Source organism: Pseudorca crassidens, chromosome 20, assembly GCF_039906515.1.
Source record: "Pseudorca crassidens isolate mPseCra1 chromosome 20, mPseCra1.hap1, whole genome shotgun sequence".
Lineage (NCBI taxonomy): Eukaryota > Metazoa > Chordata > Mammalia > Artiodactyla > Delphinidae > Pseudorca > Pseudorca crassidens.
This window is the reverse complement of record NC_090315.1, coordinates 60,064,089-60,089,863: the sequence shown is the minus strand read 5'-3', so window position 1 is coordinate 60,089,863 and position 25,775 is coordinate 60,064,089. Positions and strand designations below refer to the sequence as shown.

At 51.8% G+C, this 25,775-nt stretch overlaps 2 protein-coding genes across 17 annotated transcripts in view; one reads left to right on the top strand and one right to left on the bottom strand.

Moving 5' to 3' along the window:
* The window catches only part of MTHFSD (methenyltetrahydrofolate synthetase domain containing), a 137,472-nt gene that overhangs the window by 99,584 nt on the left and 12,113 nt on the right, over positions 1–25,775 (top strand). Inside the window, exons 1-5 of one of the 14 annotated variants that reach the window (XM_067718381.1) lie at positions 14,471–14,581; positions 18,051–18,154; positions 18,868–18,981; positions 21,046–21,159; positions 23,913–24,003. In XM_067718381.1, coding sequence (XP_067574482.1) covers positions 14,566–14,581; positions 18,051–18,154; positions 18,868–18,981; positions 21,046–21,159; positions 23,913–24,003 — 439 coding nt within the window. In that variant the 5' untranslated portion in view covers positions 14,471–14,565. Of the gene's footprint in view, positions 1–14,470; positions 14,582–15,018; positions 15,038–15,148; positions 15,169–18,049; positions 18,155–18,721; positions 18,836–18,867; positions 18,982–21,045; positions 21,160–23,912; positions 24,004–25,775 lie in introns of those variants that run through there. The other 13 variants (XM_067718382.1, XM_067718380.1, XM_067718389.1 and 10 more) reach the window with 13 other exon arrangements.
* Positions 5,318–8,225, bottom strand: FOXC2 (forkhead box C2). 3 transcript variants are annotated; one of them, XM_067718368.1, is made up of 3 exons: positions 6,290–8,225; positions 6,019–6,070; positions 5,318–5,699 (listed from the first exon to the last, which is right to left on the bottom strand). In XM_067718368.1, exons 1-3 carry the CDS (start codon positions 7,697–7,699, stop codon positions 5,686–5,688), a joined length of 1,476 nt encoding a protein of 491 aa, XP_067574469.1. In that variant the 5' UTR covers positions 7,700–8,225; the 3' UTR covers positions 5,318–5,685. The 3 variants fall into 3 exon arrangements, 2 of the variants coding, with proteins under 2 accessions (XP_067574469.1, XP_067574468.1); XR_010938930.1 differs by having other exon boundaries at positions 6,019–8,225; XM_067718367.1 differs by having other exon boundaries at positions 5,318–6,070.

The following is a 25,775-nucleotide window of genomic DNA, read 5'->3' as shown; positions in this document are numbered from 1 at the left end:
GATCTGCGCCATATTCCCAAATATCTGCCTCACTTTTCTACGTGTGAAGATAGTTAACGAATTGTATATATATTTGAATGAATGAATGATTCATTCATTCAGTTGAATGAACGAATGATCCTACCATATGTTTGAGAAGAGTGAGGATGGAAGGATGCAAGGTCACCTTAATGACAAAATGTGGGCGAGGATGATGATAATAAGGGTAATACGAACAACTAACTATGTCTTGAACACTACTGTGTGCTGGCACCGTTCTAAGTGCTTTCCTTGTATTGTTACTCCATCCTCACGGTAACCCTAAGAAACAGAAACATTTATCGTTCCCATTCTGCAGATCAGGCAACTGAGGCCAGGAAGTTAACTCACCTCAGGTCTCCTAGGAGGAAGTGTTCCAAACACAGGAAGACAATCGCATTATAATAGCTACTGTGTGTGGTTCTTGAGAACCCTGGCAGCATCTATGAACGATGCGAGGATGGATTCACCCATTTTACAGATGGTGAAACTGAGGCCGGGCACGGAACACCGGAAAACAACGGAGGTAGTAAACGGAACAGGGATTGGAACCCACACGGTGTCCTCTAAAGGGGGATTCTCTGAGGTCTGACACCCTCAGGTGAGCACAGAAGCTGAGTACTGTGTGTCTGGAGTAATCAAAGGGCAAGGGGACCCTCTGGAGAGGAGGGATGAGTGCCCCACCCCCAGAGCTGGGAGATTTGGGGCATTGTAAGTAGGAGACCCAGAGTCCTCACATCCTGCCAAAACCCAGGACACCCTCTCCTTCCCTACCCTCCTCTTCCACTTTGAAAGAATCTTAGAGCAGTGTCTTCTGCTTCTCTCAGGGGAAGTGAGCCATAAAGGTAATGGTTGGCCAGTCAGCTGATGCTGATTGAAGCCCAGAGAAGAGGGGCAGTTAGGGCCCAGGCACCACCCTGCCCAAGCACATCAGCATTTAGCCTGATATATGCAGTTAAGTGAGACCAAAGAATCCTTGCTCTTCTGTTATCCAGGTAAATCCTAATAGCTAACAGCCCTTACCATGGACTGGATGTTATCGAAGCACGTTCCCCACGGGTGTTGGGTTCCTTAATCCTCACGATAACCCTATTTGATGATCCTGTTGTTTTTTCAGTTGAGAAATGGGCTCAGAGAGCCTGAGGTAGCATGCCCCAGGTCACGGGCACCCTCAGTCGGCCTGTGCGCGGTAGGGCCCGAGGTGGTGCCTGTGGATTTGGCTTAGAGAGAAAATCTCCATCGGGGAACCCATCTGGAAAAATAACATGAGGGCAGAGAGAGCGCCCAGAGGGGCTGCTGGAAAGGGAAGGTCCAGGATCAAGGGCCACCGAGCCTCCGTGAGGTCAGAACGGCCTCCCTGGCCTCCATGACCTCCCAGCCTGGGTGGGCGTATGGAGTGAGCACAAAGCCCTCCCCGGGCTCCCCAACTCCATTCCCTTAAAGGGACCATCAATGCCAGCAAGTCCATCGAGCTGTCCACCCACCCCCTTCCCCTGTTCCAGCCTTCACACACTCACAGCCCCAGCATAAAGTCCCCACGGACCTGACCCAGGAAGAAACGCAGCGCCAGAGAGGCACCTTCAAGAATCCACCTCTACCCAAGCTATGTCTGTCTGCTTCTGCTGCAGAACAGAAACGTTGCAAAAGCCAGAGAGGGAAAGGCTTGCATAAGTGGAGGCGGTGGCGTCTTCCCAGGTGCAGCCGCGGCTGCCCAGCCTTCCCAACTCCCTGAAACTTTCCACCCCCTTCCCTACATGCCTATGTCAAAAAGCAAACATTTCAAATGCCTTGGTGAGCTGAGGCCGGGCAAAGAAGGAGGCAGGCAGGCAATACTTCTCAGCGTTTGGGAAAGCATTTCAAGTATGTGGTGCTAACAGGCACTCGGAGGTGGCTCTGACCAGGGGGTCCCGCTGGCCTGGAGTCTGCCCCCCACTCCCCAGCCCCCCCTGGCCTGGCTGCACCCAAAGGCGGCCCTACTCTCCACTCATCCACTCCCACCACGCCCTGACCGACCCGGCACGAGCACGTGGTCCCGAGGACGCAGGCACACATCCCCTGAGACGCCCGCCCGGTGCGGGCTCCCAGACCCCAGTGCATTCTGCTTATTCGTCACGGGAGTCTCTTCTCGGTGTCACTCTCTCCACTCACCTCAGCTTTATGGTTATCAATAAATTTCCATTGGCCAACCTGGCCCAACACCCCCGTCCAGATTTCTGGATTGGGGCTGGGGCTGAGGATGGAGGTGGCGAGTACTCGGCCACTGGGGACCTGGGAGCTCTGCTCTGTGCTTTGAGTGAAGCTCACAAGCCTCTCCCAGGCCCAGAGGTGATCCCATCCACCCCCCAGGCAGTCTTGGGGTAAAGGGCAGGAGATGGACCTGGGAAGATTTATGAGCCAAATGCTGAAGTTCCCAGGACCCTGCATGTTCTTCTCCCACTAACTTCTGATATTCACTTCTTGCGAGCAGAGCAGGGGAGTGGGGATAAGCGAGGGCCCATCGCAGGAGCCGGCGATGCAGGAAAAAACATGCCTGCTGCCCTGAAATGCCCTTGCACTCACCTGCTCATTTTAGATGAGAAGGCCAAGGCGAGGGAGGGAAGGACTTTGTTCACACAGAGAGATGTGGTCCTCTAACCCCTAGCCCACTGCTCCAGCAACTCGAGGATGCGTGGCGCTACCGATTTTGGCGTCCTCGAGGACAAGCCACTTGAACCAGAGCAGTGAGGGCTGCCGGGCCACAGACCCAAGACTGGCCGTGGGAGAAGCCCAACTTTCGGCCTCTCTCCCTGAAAGCAGTGAGCCTGGGTGTCTCTCCGAGACTTACAAGAAGCATGGCTCCTCCAGTTGCGGCCTCTCCAGGGCTAAGAACAACGTGCAGGATGCTCAAAGGCCACTGGGTCTCTTTGGCGGCCTTTATCTGTCAAAATTGGACCCTGGTTAGAGACACAGTCCACCCAGCCAAGGCCAGTCGGGGACGCAGGGTTATCTCTGTGGGAAACGGTCTCTGTTGTAGTAGTCGGGTCCCTTCCATTTTATTTGCTGTATCTTTGAGACCTGCCCGGCTGTATCTCACTGGGTCAGGAAGAAACGTGGTTATCAGACGCAGCTTCACGCAAACTGCGTTCGGTGGACCACAGAGCCGCCTTAGCAAGGAGTCCCGGCAGACCTGCAATCTGGCCCTTCCAGCCCCGACCTCCTTTCCCCTTTTCCTGAAAGGCCCTGGGCCTCCCGAGGAGAGCGGCGGAGGAAGGAGCGGCGAGCGGATGGAGACGTGGAGCCGGGACGCCCCGCGCAGTCTCTGCGCGACGGGGGCAGACGCGTAGGGTGGCGCGAAGACCAGCAAGGCAGCCGGCGGCGCCTGGGCTTCGCGCTCAGTCCCGGCGTCCGGTCTTTCCCACTCCGCGGAGCAACGGACGCCCCAGGCCACTGAGTCCCGAAGCCTCTCGGGCTGCTGCAGGCCGGGACTGAGACTGGCTCCGAGCGCAGGGCCTCCCCCCCCCCACCGCCCACCCCACACGCGGCCGGCCTCCAGGCGCTTCCCGCACTCCCGGCCTCCTCGGCCCAGGGCCTGACTCGCCTCCATTCTGCCGCCTCCACAGGCCTGGATAACTCCTCCAACAGTCCCCAGGTGGCCACGTTCCCCGGGGAATGGAAGGGCCCCTCGCCGTGGCCTCCGTGAGCTACCCGCTCAGGTGAGCGGCCCACGCACAGCGGGGACTTCTTTAAGAGGCTTTCCCAAAGGTAGGAGACCCCAGCGCGGTGTCAAGGGCAGATCAGATCTCTGACCCCGTGGTTCCATTTCTCTCTCCACTGTTTTCCATGTGTCTCTGAGACCTCCTCTGAGTTCTAAATCTTAAGGTGAGGGCAGGCTTTCAGGGAGGACTCTGAAATATCTGGGGAAGCAGAAAGCCAGCTAGAACACTCTCCTCGAGGGGAGCAAAGTGAAACCCCAGTGCCCGAGTCCGCAGTGAGCGATCTGCAGCCTCATTCTGCAGCTCAGAGAATGGTCTCAGGGGTCTCTCCCTCCCTCTCTCTGGTGCATCCCACTCAACTGAGCACCAAGGACCCGGGGGCTCACCACTCCTACGGTCATGAAAAGGAATAAAATGCAATCTTTAAGTCTTAGCCAGGTGCCACCTCTGGGGCCACAGATTGAAAGAAGCTGTGTTGCACATATGGGGGAAATTATTATGCTCAAACTTCCCCCAATTCGATTTCAGCATAACACAGAGACAAAATGCCGTGTTAAAAACAACATAACGCCCAGGTTACATTCAAGGCTACTGCATCCAGCAAGATCACCTTCTGGAAAATCATCATCTCCTGAAGTGTTAAGTTCACAGGAGCTGCGCTCTAGGCAAGGTACGAGTGCCTTCTCACCTGCTGGGCTGGGAAACTAATTCCCAACTTGGAGCTCTGGACCCCAAAGTCACACACAGAGACCAAGAGGGGAGTTGCGTGTTTTGGTCAGTGAAACAGATAGTAACGCCATCCCGCCTCCCCTGCGCAGCCGCACCTCACAAAGGCTGCATGGCTATTTAAAATTTGAAGGACAAGGTGTCAACATTGAAAAGAAAAATAATCTATTATTTAAAGTCCTGGAAAAGTTGACAAATTTAAAACTCTAAAAGCACTGTAAATTATTTTTGAAGTGCGACGAGGCTTTAAAATTTTTCACTGCAGTAGGGTAAACACTTAGAAATCAAATCCAGAAGTGAAGAGGTCAAAGATTCACCTCTGATCTGGTCACCGCCAGGGATGGTCATTAAATGGTACAGAATCAATCCCCTTTGGATTTCCGCCATCCGGGTTCAAATTCTTTTCTGGAGAACTATTAAAGTGGGGAAGGAAGTCCGTATTTTAGGAAACTGAGGAAAAGCAGGACTCCCCCTGGTTTGTTGTCAGCTAATGGAAAATGTTTATCCTCCTCTCCCTCACCTCCTAAATTGGAGATGGCTGGACACTGGGATGGAATGGCACTGTTTGTTTTGACTATTGGCATGTTTTTCTGCGTTTAACAAAATGCATTACAGCAAATGTCATTACGGCTCACAGCCCTTCAGGCAGCAACGTCCAAGCAGGACTGTTTCTTGATTGCCTCAGTCAGGGTGGGATTCTGAACTAATCGAAAGCCTTTTGTGACACTGGCGGGACAACAGGGGAGTTCCCCCAGTCTTCTGTGATCATCCTTAGATGTCTATACATTTACCCACCTGTGTAACAAAAATAATCAAAACAGGTGGATTTGTGAACACACCTGGTTTTTAAAAATTCGAGCATACAAACACACTGTCCGGACTTTGGGCAGAAAAACAACATGGGTTTATTTTAAGGCAAGTACAACAATTAAGACCACATAAGACAAACACAGGTCAAGTTAAATTTTTAGTGTTTTTTTTTTTCTTTTAGGAATGCTGGGGGAGGAATCTACTATACAACACCATCACACTTTGTAAATAAAAAGTATCAGATACTTGACTTTATCCGCCAACAACAACAAAAAATAAATTATTTTCTTGTTTTGTAAAAGACCTACAACTGGGAGAAGAATTATATCTCATAATTGTACAGGGGGGGAACCCCGCATAGGTTTCTTGAATTTTCACTTTGGCAGTTAGAAATGGTCGGGCAAGATGAGAAATTATCCAGTGAACTCAACTTTAAATATTATATTAATGGCTCTGAAAAACAACAAAAAAACAGCCTGATTACAAATCCACAATTTGTACAGCACGGTTAGAGAAATTTAAAATTACACACAGCACATACATAATCTATAGAGACCCCCATAGACCTATGGGGGTCTCTACAGAGAATCATTACTGGATCGCTATGGGATTTGGTCCATAAGTTATAATTTTTGAAACCCCGAGTGGAGCAGTGAGCACAGCCATCCTGGAAGGGGAGGGGGATTTTAAAATCATTATTCATTTCGTTGGGCCGCGTCCCTGTACTGGGGCCTCTTGGGATCTCAGAAACGGGGCGGCGAATTAAAGTTACCTGCAGCTTCGCAGAGGGCTGAGGCTGGCGCGCGCGCTCTGTGCTCCCGGGTCTGCGGAAAAAGCGGTGGGCAAGTTTGGGTTCTTTTTGCGTCTCCGCAGCCTGAACTGTTTGAGAGGGTCGCGTCTGGGAGGCGAAGCCAGAGCGGGCCAGGGCAGAGGAGGGCCGGGGCAGGTCAGTATTTCGTGCAGTCATAGGAATATGGAGCTGCGTGGCGGTAGAGAGAAGGCGTAGATCTGTAGGGCAGCTGACAGCTCGCGTTGCTGCTCACCTGGGGTTCCCCGAGGGTCGAGTTCTCAATCCCCAGCCGGTGGGAGTTGAACATCTCCCTGACGTTAGGGAAAGTCTGCTGCTGGGCTGCGAACGTGTGGCCGGAGAGGTGGTTGAGGTCCCCGCTGTGGTTCAGATACCAGGACGCCGCCTGGGCCGCGGCGGCCCCGGGCTGCGGCGCCGGCTGGGGCTGGGGAGCCGGCGGGAGCGGCGGCGCCTGCGGGTGGTGGTGGCCGTGATGCTGGTGGTGATGGCCGGCGGCGGCGAGCGCGCCCTCCTGGCCGGCGGCGAGGTTGAGGGCGCTCAGGGGCGATGTGGGGCCGCTCGGGTGGTCCGAGAGGGCCTCGTCCAGCGCGGGCGGGACGCACATGTGCGCCGGCCGCTCGGCCCCGGTGTACAGGCTCATGGCGCGCATGCTGCACTGGTAGCCCCCGGCGCCCGCAGCCTCCAGGCCCTGCGCGCACGGCTGGCCGTAGGCAGCGGGCGGCGCGGCGGCGTAGGGCAGAGCCAGCGGCGGCACCACCAGGCCCGCGCGCCCGGCCGCGGGGCTCAGCTCGCCGCCCGGCGGCGACGTTCGCAGCGTCATGATATTCTCCACGCTGAAGCCGGGCAGCCCGTTGGGCGCGCCTGCGTGGTGCTCCGGCAGCGAGCCGTCGGGGGAGCCGGCGGGCGTAGAGGCCGCGCTGCGTGGGCTGCCCTGCAGCGCACTCTCGGGGCTCAGCGTCTCCACCTTGGTGATGACCGGCAGCGCCGGCGACGCCGCCTCGCTCTTGATCACCACCTTCTTCTCGGCCTCCTTGGGGGCGTCCGCTAGTGGGGGGGCGGCCGGGGCGCCCTTGGACGCCGCCGGGGGCGGCTCCTTGAGGTGGGCCCGCTCCTCCTTCTCCTTGGGCACGTCCTTCTTCTTGAAGCGCCGCCGGCGCCGCAGGAAGCTGCCGTTCTCGAACATGTTGTAGGAGTCCGGGTCCAGGGTCCAGTAGCTGCCCTTGCCAGGTTTCTTGTCGTCGCGGGGGACCTTGACGAAGCACTCGTTGAGCGAGAGGTTGTGGCGGATGCTGTTCTGCCAGCCCTGCTTGTTCTCCCGGTAGAAGGGAAAGCGATCCATGATGAACTGGTAGATGCCGTTCAGGGTGATCTTCTTCTCGGGCGCGTTCTGGATCGCCATGGTTATGAGCGCGATGTAGCTGTAGGGCGGCTTCACGAGGTCCTTGGGCGCCGCGGGCTGGTGGTGGTGGTAGGGCGCGTAGGAGCGGCCCATGCCCGCGCCGTACTGCTCCGGGTGCCCCGAGTAGACACCCATGGGGCTGGCCATGCCTCCGTAGCTGCCAGCCGCCCGGTAGTAATTCTGCTCGCTCAAGTAGGGCACCACTCCCAGGGCGTTGGGGTCGGACACAGAGTAGCGCGCCTGCATGCTGCGTCCGAGACGGCTAGCCACCGCCTGCGCGCACGGACCGCGAGGAAGGCCCTACGAGAGCGAGCGCGAGCGAGAGAGCGCGAGAGGGAGGAAGGGAGCCGGCGGGGGGGAGCCCCGGGCGCCTAGAAGCCTCAGGGGTGAGCTGGAGGAGGCGCCGGGAAGGGGCGCCCGCCTTTGGGCCGGGAAGGGCGCTCTCTTTCAGCGGACCGGGCGGAGCAGCATCCTGGAGGGCGCGCCCGGGCGAACGCAGCGCCGGCCCCCGCTCGCTCGCCCGCTCGCTCTCGGGACTCGGCGGGTGGCAGCCCGGGCGGGCGGCCGGGGACGGAGCGGAGACGCCGCGCGCGCGGTGGACCGAGGCTGGCCCCTCGGTCCGCGTCAGGAAGGGGAAGGCGGCTCTCCAAGCCCCCCCAGCAAATCGGCAGCCCTGAGGGTCGGAGAGCCGGGGTCCAGAGTGCTACCCTGCCGAGCCCGGAAAAAGAGGCGAAGTCCCTTTTAGGGAATGGGAAAAGTTTCAAAAGTCTTCTTGCTGAAAGCGAGTTTTTACTTTCCTCCAGCCACGCCCCCTCCGGGAACTTTGGACCAATAACCCGGCCGCTCTGGGGACTTGGCACCAATCAGGACGAGGAGCGCCGGAATCCGTCGGCTCTAAGACCCAGCCGCGCAAAACCAGACTTCTGCAGCTCAGTCTTAACTTGAAAAGATTTTTTAAAAAGTTATATCTTATTAAAATTTATTTTATTATCACATTTTGGTTAATGGGCCCACGTGCCCAGAGCAAAAGAAAAAAACAAAAAAACCCCGACGCTCCTTCGCAGATAAAAGTCAGTTTGAGATATAAAATCGAATTGATTAATGTAGTCCAGTATCTCCCCAAAGACGTTGTAAGTAGCAAAGAACCTGGGACTATTTTTCTTATTAATGAGTGATGAGGCAAATAATTAGATTTCCTAATTATCGGGGTCCAGGTGTAATGGCTTCCAAGTAAACGTGCTGGACTGGAATGGAGGAGCCTCCGCTGTATGTTGTCATTATTTAAGCAAATAATTAATAATCAACGGGAAGTTTCCAGGTTCAGGGCAGTCAAGAATAACCTATAAAGGTTTTAGAGGCAAATTATAGAAACCGAGTGCCCCTCACCCCAACCTGAGGAGGCAGGCCGAGGCGTCTATAGGGGAAAGGCGAAGTGGGGAAAGTAGCGACATCTTGACGATATAATCCTCTAAATTCGCCGTGGATTCAGTAAATCATCCACGACATCGGGAGCCGTTTTGTGGGGTTTGGGGAAGAGAGTGAAATAATTCTGTTCATTTCCCCCTTTCCCCTCCCGCGTAGACGCTTGCAGCCCACCAACTCCAGCTTCGCAGCGTGTCTCCCTTTTCCCAGAGATAAATTCCCTTTGACAGGCTGACTCCCGCGCTCCCCGAAGATGGGAACAATGCACCAGCCACCCGGCCCCGGGAAAGCCGGGTTCCTCTGCGCGCGAGGAGAAACCCGAGCCGCACCCCGCGCCCTGCACTCTGAGCCCTGCGCTCCGCGCTCTGCGCTCCGCTGGGGCTTCGCGCTGGACGCGCGTCCGTAGAGCGGGTTCCCGACCGGCGCCCCGCCGGCTGGAACCCACAACCCTGGGCGCAGCTCTTGCTTCCAGTTCCTGGAGAAGCCCCTTGGGATTCTCCAAGTTAACTTTCTGTATTTCAGTCTTTTCTGTTTGGCTGTTGTTTGATAAGGTGATTTGGGCACTGGGGCTCCGCGAGAGGATGGGGTAAGCGATTGCAAATGGTTAAAGACACCTCCGGAGATGGTATTATTCGGGATATCGACCTGGAGCGACTCGGAGATCCTCGCCCTTCAAAGCTTTCTCCTTCTCTCTAGGAGTCCCAGAAAGTTTGTTTATTTGTGGACTGAGTATTTATTTCTTCAACACCTCGAATAATCAGGTCCCCCTCCGCTCGCTTCCCCGAAGGGGCAGGACATCTATAAGACGGGCTAAATGCTGGTCAGAATTCTTCTGGAAGTTGTCGGTCTGGTTGGGAAGGGAAGAAGACTTCGGATAAAACTTTTGTATTTCGGAATTCCTTTTCCCCTCCTCACTCTCCCATCAGTTGTTTATTAGATTCCCAGGAAAAGGGTTTGAGAGAATCTACGGTCAGTCTTATCTTTGGGGGAGGTGAGTAGAACGCACTGGGGATACTTCATTCATTTTCAATAACAGAACAAAAGAAAAACATTTATATGCATTCTCTTTGAATGGTATTATCTCCTGATAAATTCAAAATCAAAGGGAAAGTACAAAATAGTTTCCTATTACCTCGAATATTCTGCTTCTGAAACATTCGCTATATTTTTTTATGGGTGCTCTGGGTTCTTTCTCTAACTTGATTTTTTGGGGGGCAACGAAGTAAAATAAACTGCCCAGTCCTCAGCTCACAGGTGAATGGTTTGAGCGTTCTCCGCAACCCTCCAACTCCCACTACAACTTTATTATTTTTTCATACCTCCAGTATTTTCACATCCATTAAAAAAAACAAAAAAACCTCTAGCAAAAAGTGTCTTTCTCCTGGAGTACGTGACAGGCAGCCCGAGTTCTCACAAGTTTACTGGAAATGCAAACTATTGATCAAGAAACACTCCTCAGTCTGTAGACTTCCTGGAGGAATATTATTTACTCTGCTTTTACGAGGTGCTTTAAGAAAAAAAGCCTTATCACAGCACAGGGCAAAAACCAAAATAGCTAAGGACCACGGAAAATAAATCCCAAAATGGCAGTTTTTGCCTGAGTTTATATTTACAAGGGTGTCCAGGTTTAAACCAATGACATCTGAAAAGAACTAGGCTGAATGGCCTAAATTATTACCCCCCCCCAAAAAAAAAGAGTGGGATGGGAAGGGAAAAAATCCTTATAATCAAGACAGAAAAGGTGAGAGAGACATTTTTCTTTGCCCCTGGAATTAGGTTTCTTCTCCGCTCGGTAGGACTCCGGGAGAGATGTTTGTTCAGGTTATTAAAACAACACCTTCCACACACCTGGACTTTGCAAAAACCATGTTTCCGATCTTTTCTTTTTCCTGCCAAGGTATTTTGGATTGGGGGCTGCTGATTTCTTCCTTTCTTGACCTTGCTGTCAGTGAGCCGAAAGCCAAATCGGGCCCCAGAGAGCCCTGTGCATTAGTAGAATAATAAGCGACGATAAAGGCAGAAGATATTCAAGTCACTCCCCCACCCCCGGCCCCGCGCCCCACCGCACAGAGTCCTTGCCTGGGCGCCGCGGGCTCCTGCACCTGGAAGCGGCTCGGACGGACCTGTGGTGTTGGCGCCACCTTGAGGCCCATCAGGGAACTACTCTTGAAATAGTGGGGCGGGGTGGGGGGGAAACTCAACCATTCTGGTTACAATGGAGGTGCTGACACCTTATGGATGCACCTTAGCATTGCATGGCAGGAATAAAGTTCAAAATCTCTGAGAGAGAAAGGTAAATAAACTGTGCGCGGCGAGTCGATCAAGAAAATACAAAACATTTTCCATGGTTTTGCGATGTGTCAAGAACATGATGTGTTGGAAAACAGAAGTGTCTTTGAAACTGCTTGGGGAGCAAGAAATCCCCTCTAGGGAGACTCGCTGAGGTTTTAAGCAAATAAAACCTGCGCCTCTTAGGTGTCTACAAGTCTGGCTATATTCTTGCCAGAGTTGTTAACAAATTGCTCTCCTCGTGTCTTCCCAGGACAGCTGTCTTTCTGCCCGATGTGTGGCGTGAGTTTCAGGGAACTCATCAAAAATGTTTGGGCTGCACGTGTGTGCCTGACATTGGCTTTAACAACCCTTAACTTTAACCAAAGTTAAGGGAGACTTACAACACCTCTGCAGCCGCTTCTGCTTTTGAGGAACAACAGATCAGACAAGTGAAAGGATTTTTGTGTCTCTCCTCACTATTTTCAATACATTTCACTCCTGGGCTCATGAGGTTTTAGGGAAAGGGACCAGAAATGAGAGCCGTCTCAGTCTTCCGAAAGCTACTTGGGATCTGATGAACCCTTGAGTTCATCAGAGCCAATGCTGCTTCTTAGAAATCCATTGCAATCCAGCTCCTAGAAATTTTTTCCAGGACAAAAAGTGTGTGCCTGATGAAAACTGTCCAAACCACCGTTCACAAATGGTAGCACCATAAACAACAAAATAACAGGGGTAAGGACTGTTCTTGGTTAAAAGATTAAAGAAACTGAACAACTAAATGCAATATTTAATCCTAGATGGAGGAAATTTTTTAAAAACACTAATAGAGGAGAATACCTGGGGAAGTTTGAATATCATGTGTGTATTAGGTAATAATTTTTTATCAAGGTTAAAATTCTTGAGTGTGATAATTATATGTGGTCAAGTGAGAACATGTCTTGTTTTTAAAAGATGCATGTCAAAATATTTAGAGCTGATATTCATCATCTCTGCAACTTTTAAAAGATTCAACCAAGGGGGAGGGTGTGGACAGAGAGGAGAAGGAAAGAGAAAGTTATCTAAAATGTACTAAAATGCGGACAATTGCTGAACCCATGGTATGTGGGTATTCATTGTTTATTGGTCTTGCAATTTCTCTCTAAGTTTGAAATTTTTCAAAATTAAAGAAAAAGATTGGGAGAAAACCATCTTTGTTACTCTGGAAATTTAAAAAGGGATGTGACACAGAGCAAACATCTTTCCATGGAAGGAAATTAGGGTTTCCGTATTGCAAACACTAATGTAGGGGCCTAATTTGGCCCCCAATGTCCCCTTTCCTTGTGTTCTAGAAGTTTCTGGAAAACAATCTTGAACAACCATGGAGTTTATCACATTAACTTGTGGTTGTTTTAAAAAAATAACAACCAAACGCTGATTGTCTAAGGAGCTTATCTATCTGTATAATTCAAGCATCACCACAATTAATACCATCAAAATTGTAAGAAATCCAATAGAGCACTGTAGATGCTTCTGAAACAGAATATTAAAGATATACGTATGTTTCTTCTTAAAGAGAGTCAATTGCATGCCTCTTTCTGCTGCCCGTTGCATGCCAGTTCTATACAGTTGCCCTCATGCATGTTGCTATGCAATTGGTTGGCTTACACAGTGTATCAGTCAGTTGAGGCTGGTGTATGCTGCAGTAACAAACAACCGGAGTCTCACTGACTTCATCTTGAGCCAACCCCAGCTGGGTGTCACTCAGGAGCCTGGGTTTTCAAAGGCTGCCCCTCCTGTCACCTTGGCAGGGGCAGGAGAGGCAGATTCTGCCCTGGGAATTAAGTGTCCAAGTGACACATGGCACTTCTGTTCACAACTCATCGGCCTGGACAGATCATGTGGCCCCAACACACCCCTGGGGCAGGGAGTTCAGTCTTCCCTGGACCCAGGCAGATGGGTGAGCTGACTTTTGTTTAGCAGTCTCATGTCTGCCACACATGTCCTACCTCTCCAGGCAGCTAGTGACTCTGTCTTGTTTCTCTCTGCAGCCCCAGTGCCTTGCAGGGTACGTTGGGGCATAATAGTACACAAGAAGTGTTTATTGAACGAATGTATGACTTGTCCAAGACTTTCCTCCCTAATAAATAAGGGAAAATATAACGCATGCATACTGTGTGCCAAGATGTTCTGCCTGTGACATCTCATTTAATCCTCTTTTGGGGTAGGTACTGTTAATATCACCATTTTACAGGAGAGGAACCTTAGGTTTAGAGATCTTAAGTAACCACAGATTTTCAGCTACAAGTGAGAGAATCAGGATCTCTTAACCCATTAATTTGCTGCCTCTTTAAGATTAGGGTTAGCGTCTTGGAAATTAGAGTCAACTTAAAACGTTAAAATACAAACTTCTATATAAATAAAAATAGTCTATATGGAAACATACATTTATGTAATTTCATAACTATATATACACAGTCAATAGCGTATGCACGAAGGCATGACTTCTGAACACACGACTAATGTCTATGAAATTTTAGCTTCTTATACCACCACCTTGCAAGCCTAATTAACCCGGTAGGGTAAAAGGATTCATTATCAGAGTCTGCAAGAAGCGACTGCTCTCTGGGAGGTGCAGACAGGGCTTTGATTTTTGGACAGGGCAGGGAGAGAAAGAGATGAGGAGGCTGTATGTTTTTCACCGAATTTGCAGACTGTGGGATGTGTGTTCTGAGCCCCAGAGAATACACCAGACTTGGAATCACCGTCCTGCCTGAAAGTGACCACCGGGTCTCACGGTGACGATAAGCAAGGGAGGCCCTAGGGGGCCTGTAAAGGACCGAATGAAGCAGAGCGGCTCCCCAGGGGGAAGGGAATCTTCTAGCTTCTCGGGAGCCATCCTTTTTTATTAGAATTATTTATTTGTTTAGCACTTTAGGAGGGGTGTGTGTGTGTGTGTGTGTAGATGATGCAGGGGGAAGTCAGGAAACAGAAAATAAACTGTGGCATTTAACGTTTGTAGGGTCTCACAGGAGAGGGATCGCGGCATGGAGGAGCAATCCAGGCCGGCTTCCCGGAGTAGGGGGCCTCTGGGGAATAGAACAGGAGGTAGCTGTGTTTGAATTGGCAGTGGGCTCCGACAGGCCAGGGGTTGTTCACTCGGTAGCTCCCCAGCGCCCGGCAAACGCGCGTCGGAGCAGGGCCTCTGTGCTTGGCCTGCTCAGAGAACAAACCCTCAGGCCCCACGCCCACCTCCCTTCGCAAGGCCCGCGGAGCCGCATACGCATGCGCGCCGCGGAACGTTCCAACCAGGCCTCCGCGGCTACGCCACCGCCCCCACCCCCACCCCAGGCCAGTGCGCAGGCGCTTGGGGGGCGCGCGCAGGTGTCGTCACTTCGTGCCGGACTCCGCTGGGTGAGGTGTCGCGCACTGACGGCGTCGCCATGGAGCCGAGGGCTGGTGAGGGGCCGCTGGAGGGACCACCTGAGAGACGGGCGGGGACGCGGAGGGGCCGCTGAGAGACGGGCGGGGACGCGGAGGGGCCACTGAGAGACGGGCGTGGACGCGGAGGGGCCGCTGAGAGGCGGGCCGGGGACGCGGAGGGGCCACTGAGAGACGGGCGGGGACGCGGAGGGGCCACTGAGAGACGCGCGGGGACGCGGAGGGGCCGCTGAGAGACGGCCGGGGACGCGGAGGGGCCGCTGAGAGACGGCCGGGGACGCGGAGGGGCCGCTGAGAGACGGCCGGGGACGCGGAGGGGGTCCCCGGGGATTGGGCAGACGGGACGTGGAGGGGCGGGCGGGGTCTCAGAGGGGTCGGAGCCGGGTGCAGGGTCGAACCTGCGGCGGGTTGGGACCCGGATACCCGACACTGTCAGTGGAGCAGGTGGGAAGAGGAAGGGAGGCCATCTTCTGGGTACGTGGTACTGTCCGTGCGTCCCCGAGAGATGTGTCTCCCGTATCCCGTCCTCTTTACAGCAGGAGAAACGGAGGCTCACAGCTGCTGGCGGGGGCACGACTGGAAGCCAGTTTAACCTAAACGCTGGGGTGCTGCGTCACAGACCTCTTAACGGATGGTTTCCGAGACCTAGGCTGTCCCAGGCCCTTCCCTAGGCCTCGGGGAGGCTCGCCCCAGAGCCCCTGAGCTTTGGTTACTCATTGCAGAATTGCCTGGCAAAGGTGTTACCAAGGCCGCTGGCGCCCCAGGGTCTGTTAAAGCCCGGTTCGACAACCGTGAATAAATCCCCTCCTCCCTTACTGTCTGGGTAGCGTGGAAACAGCACAGTAAACAGGTGCCGATCGTTCAGTGGGATGGTGACAAAGACCTTTGGAGATGCCAGGGGTGGCCTCAGGGCTAGAGATGGAAGGAACGAGACCCAGGCTGACCTGTTGGGCAGTTACGAACAGGGTTCATGCATTTCTCACATTAATGTATGTCGCCTTTTATTATTCTAATTATTTCCCATGTTTTGGTAACTTCCCAAGGGCAAGAACCTGCCCTTTTGTTCTCTCCCTCCCCTTGCGATTAGCCCAGTGCTTTCTAAATGGGAGTCACTGGGATGTTTGTGATTTATTGACTGTGGAGTAAGGGCCCCAATGCCTACATCTCTTGTGTCCCACACAGCACTGTGCACAGTGTTGGGGATATCATTGGATGTCTGGGTTGTTAGTGAAAGTGATAAATATAGTAGCCTTTTAATAGTTGTGTCGATGTAATGGTTTTTGTTGGAAAAAACAAGCAGTGAGCGTGCTCTGGGTTCCTCAACGGGGGAGGGTCCTAAAGGAGGGACGTCTGTCTGTGACCCAGCACTCAGAATACTTTCTGGGGGAGGTGGCGTCTCAGCTAGGCCTGAAGGGACAGGAAGGGGAGAACCTGGGAGGGGAGGGGAGGGGAGGAGGTACAAAGGCCTGAAAAAGACAGGGGGACAGGTGTGTGGGGCTAGGGGCCGACATGGTTGGGCCACTTTTTGAATTCGATGTGAGAGTGACAGGAGATGAGGCTGAAGTGGCCGGCAGAGCTTTGCAACTCATTCCACACCCTGTGCCAGGGATCCTCGGGCCACTGGAACAGCATGGAGGGGAGACTTCCTGGAGGTGGTGCCGAAGCTGGGCCTTGAAGAGTGAGGGTTTGCCTGAGGGACAGGGAGTAGAACAGACTTTCCAGCAGAGACCAGCAAATGCAGAGCTCCCAGCAGGAAAGAGCAAGCCAAGTGCTGGAAACTGCCTGCATGGCCCTACCCAGGCCAGCAGTAGCGTAGCCTTGGCCTGCGTCCGTGGAGATGCGTGTACACTCGAGTCTGCATTCTTGATTTCTGCAGTGGTTCAGAAGCACAGCTGGGGTCAAGAGGCACCAGCAGTGTTGGCAGGAAGTCCAGGAGGCTCTGGGGCCTGGCTGTGAAGGGCCTGGCATGGCTGCGGTTCCAGGGGAGTCTGTGTCTAGCCTGTGGGCATAAGCAGTGGAAACCTTTGGCTCTGGCCCTGAACACCTTAAAACTACACGTAGGGGTTTAACAAATGGCTATAAAATGGGCAGGGGCTGTAAGGCATACATCAGTAACAAGGTTGGAAACCACCTGTTGCCCATCAGTCTTGAGTAAAATTTGACCTGCCCCCATCGTGGAAAACTGGGCAGCTGCAGAAAAGGATGAGGGTGCTTTTGTATACCGTATGGACCAGTCTGCAGGACAGTAAGTAAATAGCAGAGTTGAAAGCAGTATATGTAGCTGCATGTATAGCACACCCTCTTAGGGAAGGAGGATGAGGGCAAGAATGGAGTGTCTCCAGGGAGAAGTCTGAGATGCCTGGGGAAGAATTCACTAGAACAAATAGGTGCACTGATTGCCTTGGGGGAAGGGACCCGGTACTCAGCAGACCGGGAGGAGAGAGGCTCTTCATTATAGATGCCTTTGTATGTTTTAAAGCTCCATTTACAAAAGAATTAAGCTTTTACAATGTAATTGATTCACAAGACTCAAAGCCACACAATTGCTAAATGTTTATGGCTAGAAGCCAGCTGCCAGCCACATCCCACCCCCCAGGGCGGTGGCTCCCAGCTCTCTGGGCTGCTCCCTTGTGTCACTTTTGAGCAGCCTCCACTCCAGCAGGGGAGACTGAGGACTTGAGAGGTTGAACCTGCCCCTGTTTCCTGCCTGGGTGATGAGAGGTGCCCCGTCACTCCAAAGTGATTTGAAACAGACTTCTGTATGAGTGCAGGGATATCCTTTCGGACAAAGGAAAACAAAAATTCAGTGACTATCTTAAAATTGTTTATATGCATGTGCTGATTTTATTTTTTCCTGCTTAACTGGAAACTGCTTTTCATGGTTCTCCATTCCAAGAGGGGCACGTGGTTGGTGTGGATTTTCTTAGGACTTTCCCAGTCACGTCCTTAAGGAATATTTGTTGCCTAATCCATTACCAAAGCGAGGTCTGGAATAAAGAGTCCCACAATGAAGGGGGCTGTAGTTGGAATGCAGAATAGTAGCTGGGTTACGAGTCGCTTAGGTCTAAGAGAAGCGAACAGGTCTTACAGCAGGAGTGAAGTAATCACAGCCGTCTCAAGACCGATAGACTGAGACTGAGATCGCAGAGACTTAGCAGAACTGGTATCTCCGCGTGAGGGGTTAGGAATGCCTGGGTCCATGGCTTGGCTTGCGTTTGTTCTCCCGCCGCTACAGGTTCATAGAACTGGCTTAATTAACACTTGGGTTACGTTGCATTTACACTGTGTTTGGACTATAGCAGTTTATTGAGGTGGAGAAACTTACCACTGACCCTAGTTTTTCGACGTAGGGATCAGAAGCCCTAGATTCTGTCTGGCGGGGCAGAGCTGGGGGTGCAGCGGGAGCGGGCGAGCGCTGGGCCCTGGGACTGCTGCGCTGTGGGCTTCCTGTCTGTGGGTTTATCAGTCACACCCTTTACTGCCATAGGTGTTTCCAAACAGGACATTCGTGAGCAGATTTGGGACTACATGGAGGCACGAAATCTAGCTGATTTCCCCCGGCCTGTTCATCACAGGATTCCCAACTTCAAGGTACTGAAGCATTCCTGGAGCATTCACAGTGAAAGCAGGATACCCCTAGATGAGTAACAGTGGTAATACAGTTACCTTCCTGCTTCACGGTGGATTTGAACTCGGTGAACAGTGAGTGGTGTGAAATCTGAACCATCTGGCCGGGGTGTTTTTATGCTTTGAGATGTCCTTCATCATGTTACTTAACCTTCACTCTCGAGCACCTCGTGCCTTTCTGTGCAGGGTTGGTGGGTGGGTCGTGTCTTGCCATGAGGAGGTGCTAAGGCTACTGTTCCCCGTTTGGTACAGGGTGAAATATTTCTCCTGGCTGGAAGCATTCGATGGTTGTGGTGCCTTTTCACACAGTTGGTTCCTAAGGAGTGACGTGCTCTGAGAGGGAGCCCCAGCCAGCGAGGCTGGCTTCTCAGCCCTTTCTACCTGGCTGCTTCCTTAGACATTTCTCGGGTGACCCCAGACCTGGTCTCAGAATCGGCCCCCGCGCCTGTCTGGGGGAGATGCTGGAGCATCAGGCTGAGGGTGGCCCAGGGTGGTGGCCTCTTAGTAACGTGCACTTGCATTTAAAAACAGGGTGCTTCTCGGGCCGCTGAGCATTTCCCACGTTTGCAGGCGTTCAAAATGGCCAGAACCATTAAAGTCAACCCTGACGCACCCCAGAAAAATGCCCGCTTCTTCGTCCTCAACGTAAGTGCACCTCTGTCTATCTGCCTAACCAGGGCTCTTATCTGGCTTGCCAAAACATCAAAGACCTCGCGGTTTTTGCCAGAACGCAGGAGGTTAAAGTGGACCCTGATAAACCGCTGGAAGGCGTCCGGCTGCTGGCGCTGCAGGTAATCCCATTCCCTGAGCCTGAGCCCTGGCTACTGAGCGGCCCACTTCCCCAGGGGGCTGGCAAATGTGCACAGTCCCACATTTGGAAAGATGGTGCTTCTGACTCCCTCCAGTGCAGAATGTGTCCTTGGAGTTGTTTTTTCCAGGACGGTCCAGAGCTCTTCCCTTGTCTGTCGGTCTAGAAGTCCTGAACATCTCTGAATTAAAAGAGAAAAGACTTTGAAACCATGACTTTGAGGCGTCCCAATTCTAATGTACCTCTCCAGAAGCGAACGATTACAATATATTTCATCTGCTACATTTGTAATACTATAATTCTTCGAAACTTGATAACCCATGAGTAAGAGATCTGAGAAATGAGTCCCCAAAATATATGACTTAGAACAGTGTTTCTTAACGTAGATATAATAGACCCCTTTTCAAGAGGAAAAATTCCCCCAGGGTTGCTTCAATTTATTATAATTTAATAAGTATAAACATAAAACTTGCTATAAATTATAAGGCTCAGGATCTTATGTGACTGTAAAACCAAAGTAAACATGTAAATTACATATAAACCAAACTATAAAAGCAGTAAAATTCAGATAACATCACTCATTTAAAGTAATGGATGATGTTGTTTTGCCGAAACAAAACACCGTTTACAGTGAGTATAGTGCTGCGTGTGGCAGTGCGGGGTCTGTGGGATTCTGCTGTATGCCACCAGGCCTCGGGTGGTGACTCAGTTTCCCTACAACTCCTGAGAATCCTCGCTCTGCGGGCGCGTTTCATCCTGTGTGGGAAAGTGCATACCTCGGCAGGCAGGGGCAGCGTGATGCCTACGGCCGCAGATCACACCTGGGGGCACAGCTTCCCAGGCTTGACCCCAGACCTTTATTTGGTTCTAGAACCTGTTCATAGTAAACGCCCTGATGGAGCTTTGAGATCCCTGGGCCTGAGCACACTGGCTGTAAGTCAGCACCCCTGAGGAGCTCTGGAGACTCTTGCCAGTGTCCGCTTCTGAGTCAGGCTCGAGTGGAACTGTACTTTGCTGAGGCTCAGAGCTCCCCGGGGCACTCTGGTGTACAGCCGAGGGGTGATCAGAGTAGTGTGCAGTATACCAGGATCTGGAGACTGCAAATAAAACCACCACCTCTGTCACACTCAAAAGGAGAGCAGCACGTACTCGTTACTTTTGCTGAAATACTCTTCTCGGGGTTGAAAACCTTTTTTTAATAAGCCAGACTGTGTTTTTATAGGTCTTTTGTTGGTCTCAGGCTGTCATCTCCTGCACAAAAAGTGAAACATGTGATTTTTTACATGAAGGAGTTTATAAATTTTTTGATTGCCTCATGGCCCACCCCTGAATACTCTGCAGCGCTCTCCTTGGGCCTTGTTTCTCCAACTTTCTTGCGTGTCAGGATTACCGGCTGGGCTTGTTAAAGCAGGTTGCTGGGCCCCACAGGGCTTCTGATCACTTCTGACGGGTGTCCAGGGGCTGCTGATGCTGCTGGCCAGGGGCCCCCACTTTGAAAACCCCTGCCCTGGGGCTCGCAGTAGGTATTTGAGAACTAAATAGAAGAAGACGGTTATCAACACAGGTCAATATAAAATACTAATTGTAATGAGCACTGATCTCTCAGACTGTGATTTATTGAGCAGCAAACTAGATACAAGTGCTTGACGGGGTAATGTTTTTAATGTGGCTGTGTAATGCCAGCTTCAAGATAAAACATCCCTGTACCTGGATAGTGCTTAATGCTGGGAGCAGAAGGCCCAGGAAGGTCGTCAGGATTTGCATGGTCATTTTCACCTGTAAGCATTGTGAATGGCAAGTAGAGTTGGGTCAGCGAGTTTTACAAACCTCCTGCCCCTTTATTCTGAGGCGGGGTAGTGCAGCTGCTTTAAGTAAAATGGGCCCCCTGTATTATTCACTTGGGTTTGCAAAGCAACTCATCTCCTTGGCACACACCCCAAAATGCAGGTAATAGTAATTTGCTTCTGTTCCTGAAATGTTAAAAGTATACACAAGAAAGTTCCCATCTTAAATTTTGTAATTTATTGATTGTCTTTTCTTTTAAAAGAGCAAAAAAACATTGTTGGTTCCAACACCACGACTGAGAACGGGGTTGTTTAATAAGATCACACCACCCCCCGGGGCAACTAAAGACATCTTGAGAAAATGTGCCACCTCTCAGGTAAGTGTGAAAAGCAACACCGGCCACAGGGAAGAGCCGTTCTCAGCCGTGGCTTCTGGTGAGTTAGAACAGTGTAAATGTGCCAGAGCTGAAATCTGTGTTTAGCAAAGCCAAACGAAGAGTGATGTTCAGGGTTCAGCAATCTTGTCATTGCAGGAGCCAAGCAGAAGAACTGCCTGTAACTCGGTTTTTCTCTTGCACTAAGCTGAGAAATAGTAAATTCCCCCGTTAATTAAGAAAAGGGAAAGCCAGTTTTCAGTACTCTGGCGCCCTCTGGTGTTAACTTTTGATGCTGTTCAGTGCCCTGTAGCATTTTCTCAGATGCCACCAGAGCAAATGGGGACACGGGGTAGAATTTCCAAAATATGTTCAATTGGAAATTGCCTCAGCAAGTGCTAAAGTAATAATGGCTTTAGTGATTTAGCAGTATGATTTTCTTCACTACCTCACGATGCCATAAAACCAGTGTGTAAATGTCACATTAGACTGCCTTATAATGGAATTTGTCTAGTATTTTAGAGATGAAGAAATAGAATCTGGTGACTTTTCAGAGTTCTAGAGTTGACCCCAGGTCATTTGATTCCTAATCCGGTGGGAAGAAGAAATAGGGCATCAAGATATTCCTTTTAAAAAGGGATTTTCCACTTAAGTCTAGTGTATAAAAAGTGAATGCTTTATCGTTATTTATTGATAACCTGTCTTATTGCAAAAATAGAATTCGATGTGGCATACAAAAATATATATAATAAAGTAAGATAATAAAATACATGTAGGAAAAAGAACAAAGGGAAAATAAATGCAGAAAAATAAGAGATAACCGTGGTTCTGGTCAATGTTCAAAGTGGCCACCCCGTGATCCTTTGCAGTTGGTGGTTGTGGCCACAGATCTGAGCCCATACTTCCGCAAGCTGGCAGGGAATGTGATCTGTTATAATTGGTAGGTTCCGGACAGTAAGAGCAGCCCCTTTCCACGTGTTGAGGTTCAGGTCAGACATGGCCGTGGTGCTGGTGTAGTGGTCTGTGTCACCCTTAACAGCATCCCACTCCCCTCCGAAGGGTGACCGACATGGGGCTCGTTGCCAGGAGGCCCTGTGAGGTGCCGGCACTGGCTGGTCCTGGCCAGGGTAAAGCCAGACCAGCTCTCACAACTGAGCTTGCATACAGATTGAACTGTGTTTGGGCTCTGTTACATCATGAGATACCGGATGGAAATCAGAGATCCAGGGCCATGAACCTCAGAATGACAGAGCGCGGGTAGAAAAAACCAAAGATTTTTGTTTTCTTTGTGGCAGAGGAAAAATGGCAAAGGAGAGAGAGAGACTCTTAAAGCCACGTCTAACGCAGATGCAAATTTAGTACGATTATTATTTAGGTTGCCAAAGCTTAGTGGTGAAATGCCGCCACCGTGCGTGTCGCTGTAGGAGACTGTGATGTAGGCTTACTTCATGGCAGATAAAACTCTGAGTCTGTCCCTCAGCCCCCTGCCACGGCCACACCCCAGCCACCTGTGTGTGCCATCGTGGTCTTTGTATTTACTCTGACTCAGGAGTGTTCTGGTAACCACCCCAGGGGGCAGGCAGAAAGGTCTGTTAACTGCCTCATAAGTCCCTCTGCCCATCCGGTGACTCTTGGTTGAATAGAACAGGATCTTGGAGAGTCAGGGTGACTCCTGGTTGCTCACGCTGTGTCTGGTCAGACTGAGCAGGTGAGGCTGAGCCCCCGAGAGAAGAGGGGGCCTGACAGGTTACAACACAGAAAACCCCAGGCAGGTGCGTGCTCCCCAAGGCTGCCAGGCACCAAGCGCCCCGAAACAGGCTTGAGGACATGGGCCGTGGGCAAGAGACCTGCCTGCATGGCCACTGTGAGCTTAACGAAGGACACGCTTTCCTGCAGTGGGCACTGCGGGCCGATGACTGCGGTTTGATGGCTGGGAGGCCCCAATCATGGTACCGGTCCTATAGGGACTTGTCACGTGCTTGTCGACTGGGCACCGTACCACATCCAGCGACCGCTGCTGCCGGGTGCTGGGCCATGCAGCACCCTCCTCTGGTTTCCGAGATTCCCCTGTCGCCCGTTATCAGAGTCATGGCCACAGGAGCCTCCCTGTGCTTTGCACCAGGCCGCCATTAGTCAGCATAAGTGGGTGTGCTTTGGGTGCTCTTTGGTTGAATAATTAATATGTTAGGAGTGACCAGCTGTTCACGCAGAGCGAGGCCTCCAGCGTTTCACAGTGAACTAATATGTCACACACGCTTAATGGCCATGTCTTACATGCTAGACGCTTTACCTGCGCTCTGTCATTTCATTCCAACATGTCGGACGAGGCAGGGCTGGTGTCCCTGTCTTACAGAGGAAGAGGCTGAAGCTCAGAGAGTTTCCTCCTGCTGAGGCCACAGCGGAGAGGGACCTGGACCCGGTTTCTTGTGACTCCCGAGCCTGTATTCTAATCACTGGGCTCTCCTGCCTCTTGGAGGAAAATGATTTGTTGAACATTATGAAATGAATATCCTAGTCATTGTGCTGTCAGTTCCTCCTGATGTCTTTCCTGGGGAAGAATTGTGGGGAATTGTCTTAAAATGGTTCTGATCCATGGTTTTCCTGAGCTGCTGCTTCCATGATGCTGCGTGTTTGCTGTGGGGTGGTGCACGTGCTTCCCTCGGGAGGCTGTTCAGACCCTGAGTGCATCTCCCCGCGGGTTATGAGACGGGTGGCCTCTCTGCCAGGGAGCTTTCAGGCCGCGTGTCTGTCCGCAGGGTGTGAGGAACTACAGCACTCCCGTGGGCTTGGATTCCAGGGTCCTTGTGGACTTAGTGGTCGTGGGGTCCGTGGCTGTTTCTGAAAAAGGTAAGATTAAGAACAGAAACTCTCGGATGTGACCACTTACCCTGCAGCCTGCTGTTACCCCAGCGCTCCGGTCGCCTTTCAGACGTTGATGGTGAGTGATTTCAGCTTTCTGGACGCGTGCCTGGCGTGCATAACCACTGCGTCTATCACTCATTTTGAAGAATTAACTCGGTCCCTCCCACTCTCAGTCCCACTCAACACCTTTACAGCATTTTCACTTTTCATAACAGGAAAAATAAAGTGAGATAATCTCTCTTCAGGTGGTGAAAGATTTCCCCTCTATTCTTAAGTTAACTGGAACTGGAGCTGAACTTATTTGCAGTGCGTCAGTAAATAGTTGTTTTTGGAGAGCCTCCAGTAAGTGGAGAAACGTTGGGTTCTGAAGCTCTTTTTTGTTGTGAAGCAGCAGCCTCCTGGACAGTGCGGGGTGTCCTGAGGCTGCCTCTGAGGCCTGGAGCTTCACCCCGCAAGCCTATGAGCAGGGACAGGGTGGGTCACTATGCCAGCCTCTGCCCTGGGCTGAGCCGCCCTCAGGACTCATCTCTGGGGTTCCCTAGGGCCTTTTCCTCTCTGCCCTGCTCTGCCCCAGGCCCAGCTGGGTGCTGTTGGAAACGAGCTGCTGATTCTGCAGCAGGATGAGCACATTGCAGAGCTGCGCTCGTGTGGTGTGATTGGGACCCCCCACCCTCACCAGGAAAGCCTTCTCTCTCCTCCCTTCCCGCCAACAGAATGTCCTGAGATGCTCATCCTCAGATCTCCCTTTGGAAGTTAGTCGGCCAAAGCCAAGTTCTTCCTTCAGTAGAGGTTCCGAATAAACAGTTGGCGAGCAGTGCTCTAAATCATTCGTTCTGAACCCTGAGTGTCGTGTTTTAAATGTTGGCCTTTAATACCATCACCTTAAACTTACTCTTTTCCCAGCTCCTGCTCTGAGCTACTGTGTGAGATGCTTAGGAGTGACATGTTACAGGTCTTTATTCCTTGTTTGCCTTGTATTCACAGTTACAGATAGATGCTTTACCTGTGTCCTCAGGGACGGGTACATGTGAGCACACGTGTGCCCACTGTGTGCCACATGCCAGGCCGGCACTGAGTGGACTCTGCTGTGGGTCCTCAGTGGGTGGGTGGAGCAGACATGAGAGCTGAGCTACAATACGACGTGCTCAGTGCTGGAAACAGAAGCCGGGGTGGACGTAGGCAGGCTCAGAGGAGGGACTCGCCAGCTTGGAGCACGGTGACCTCAGAAGAGGCCTCAGGGTTGGCTCCTGCGTGCCAGGTGTGTTTGAGGCAGGCGGGGCAGGACGGGGAGAGGGAGTGCCGTGGTCACGTAGCACGGCCCTCTAGTGTCTGGGGCTGTCCTTCCAGAGACCAGAGGCCAGATGCCGGGAACTGGGCTGTACTCTTTTGGCAATGGGAAGTTAGCAACGATTTCTTCTTTTAAAAGGACGTCAGGAGTTTTCTTTTTAATTCAGGATGTATGAAAAAGAAAACAATGTTTTGTAACTGTCACTGTTTAGATAACCCCCTAATTAAAACAACAAAATCACCATGCATGTGTTTAAAAAAGGTGGATAGCACAGAAAGCGTTGCCTGGCCACTTTCCCTCTGCCTGTCCCCTGATGCCCACAGAAGTATCAGCTTGTGTGGTGTGAGATACAGGCATCTCGAGTGTTCTGTGTGTGGGCTGCACGTTCATCCTGGTTCTGTTTCCGCACTGACAGTGCGCTGTGCGCTGCTGCTGCTGCGTCTGTGTCTCCAAGGGCTCTGCCCGTCAG

Excerpts from the sequence above, each read along its gene's own strand:
- FOXC2 (XM_067718367.1), bottom strand. The coding sequence starts at position 7,699 with ATGCAGGCGCGCTACTCTGTGTCCGACCCCAACGCCCTGGGAGTGGTG. Across the intron at positions 6,071-6,289 it reads CGACCCTCGGGGAACCCCAG|ACCCGGGAGCACAGAGCGCG; the intron begins GTGAGCAGCAAC and ends CTTTTTCCGCAG.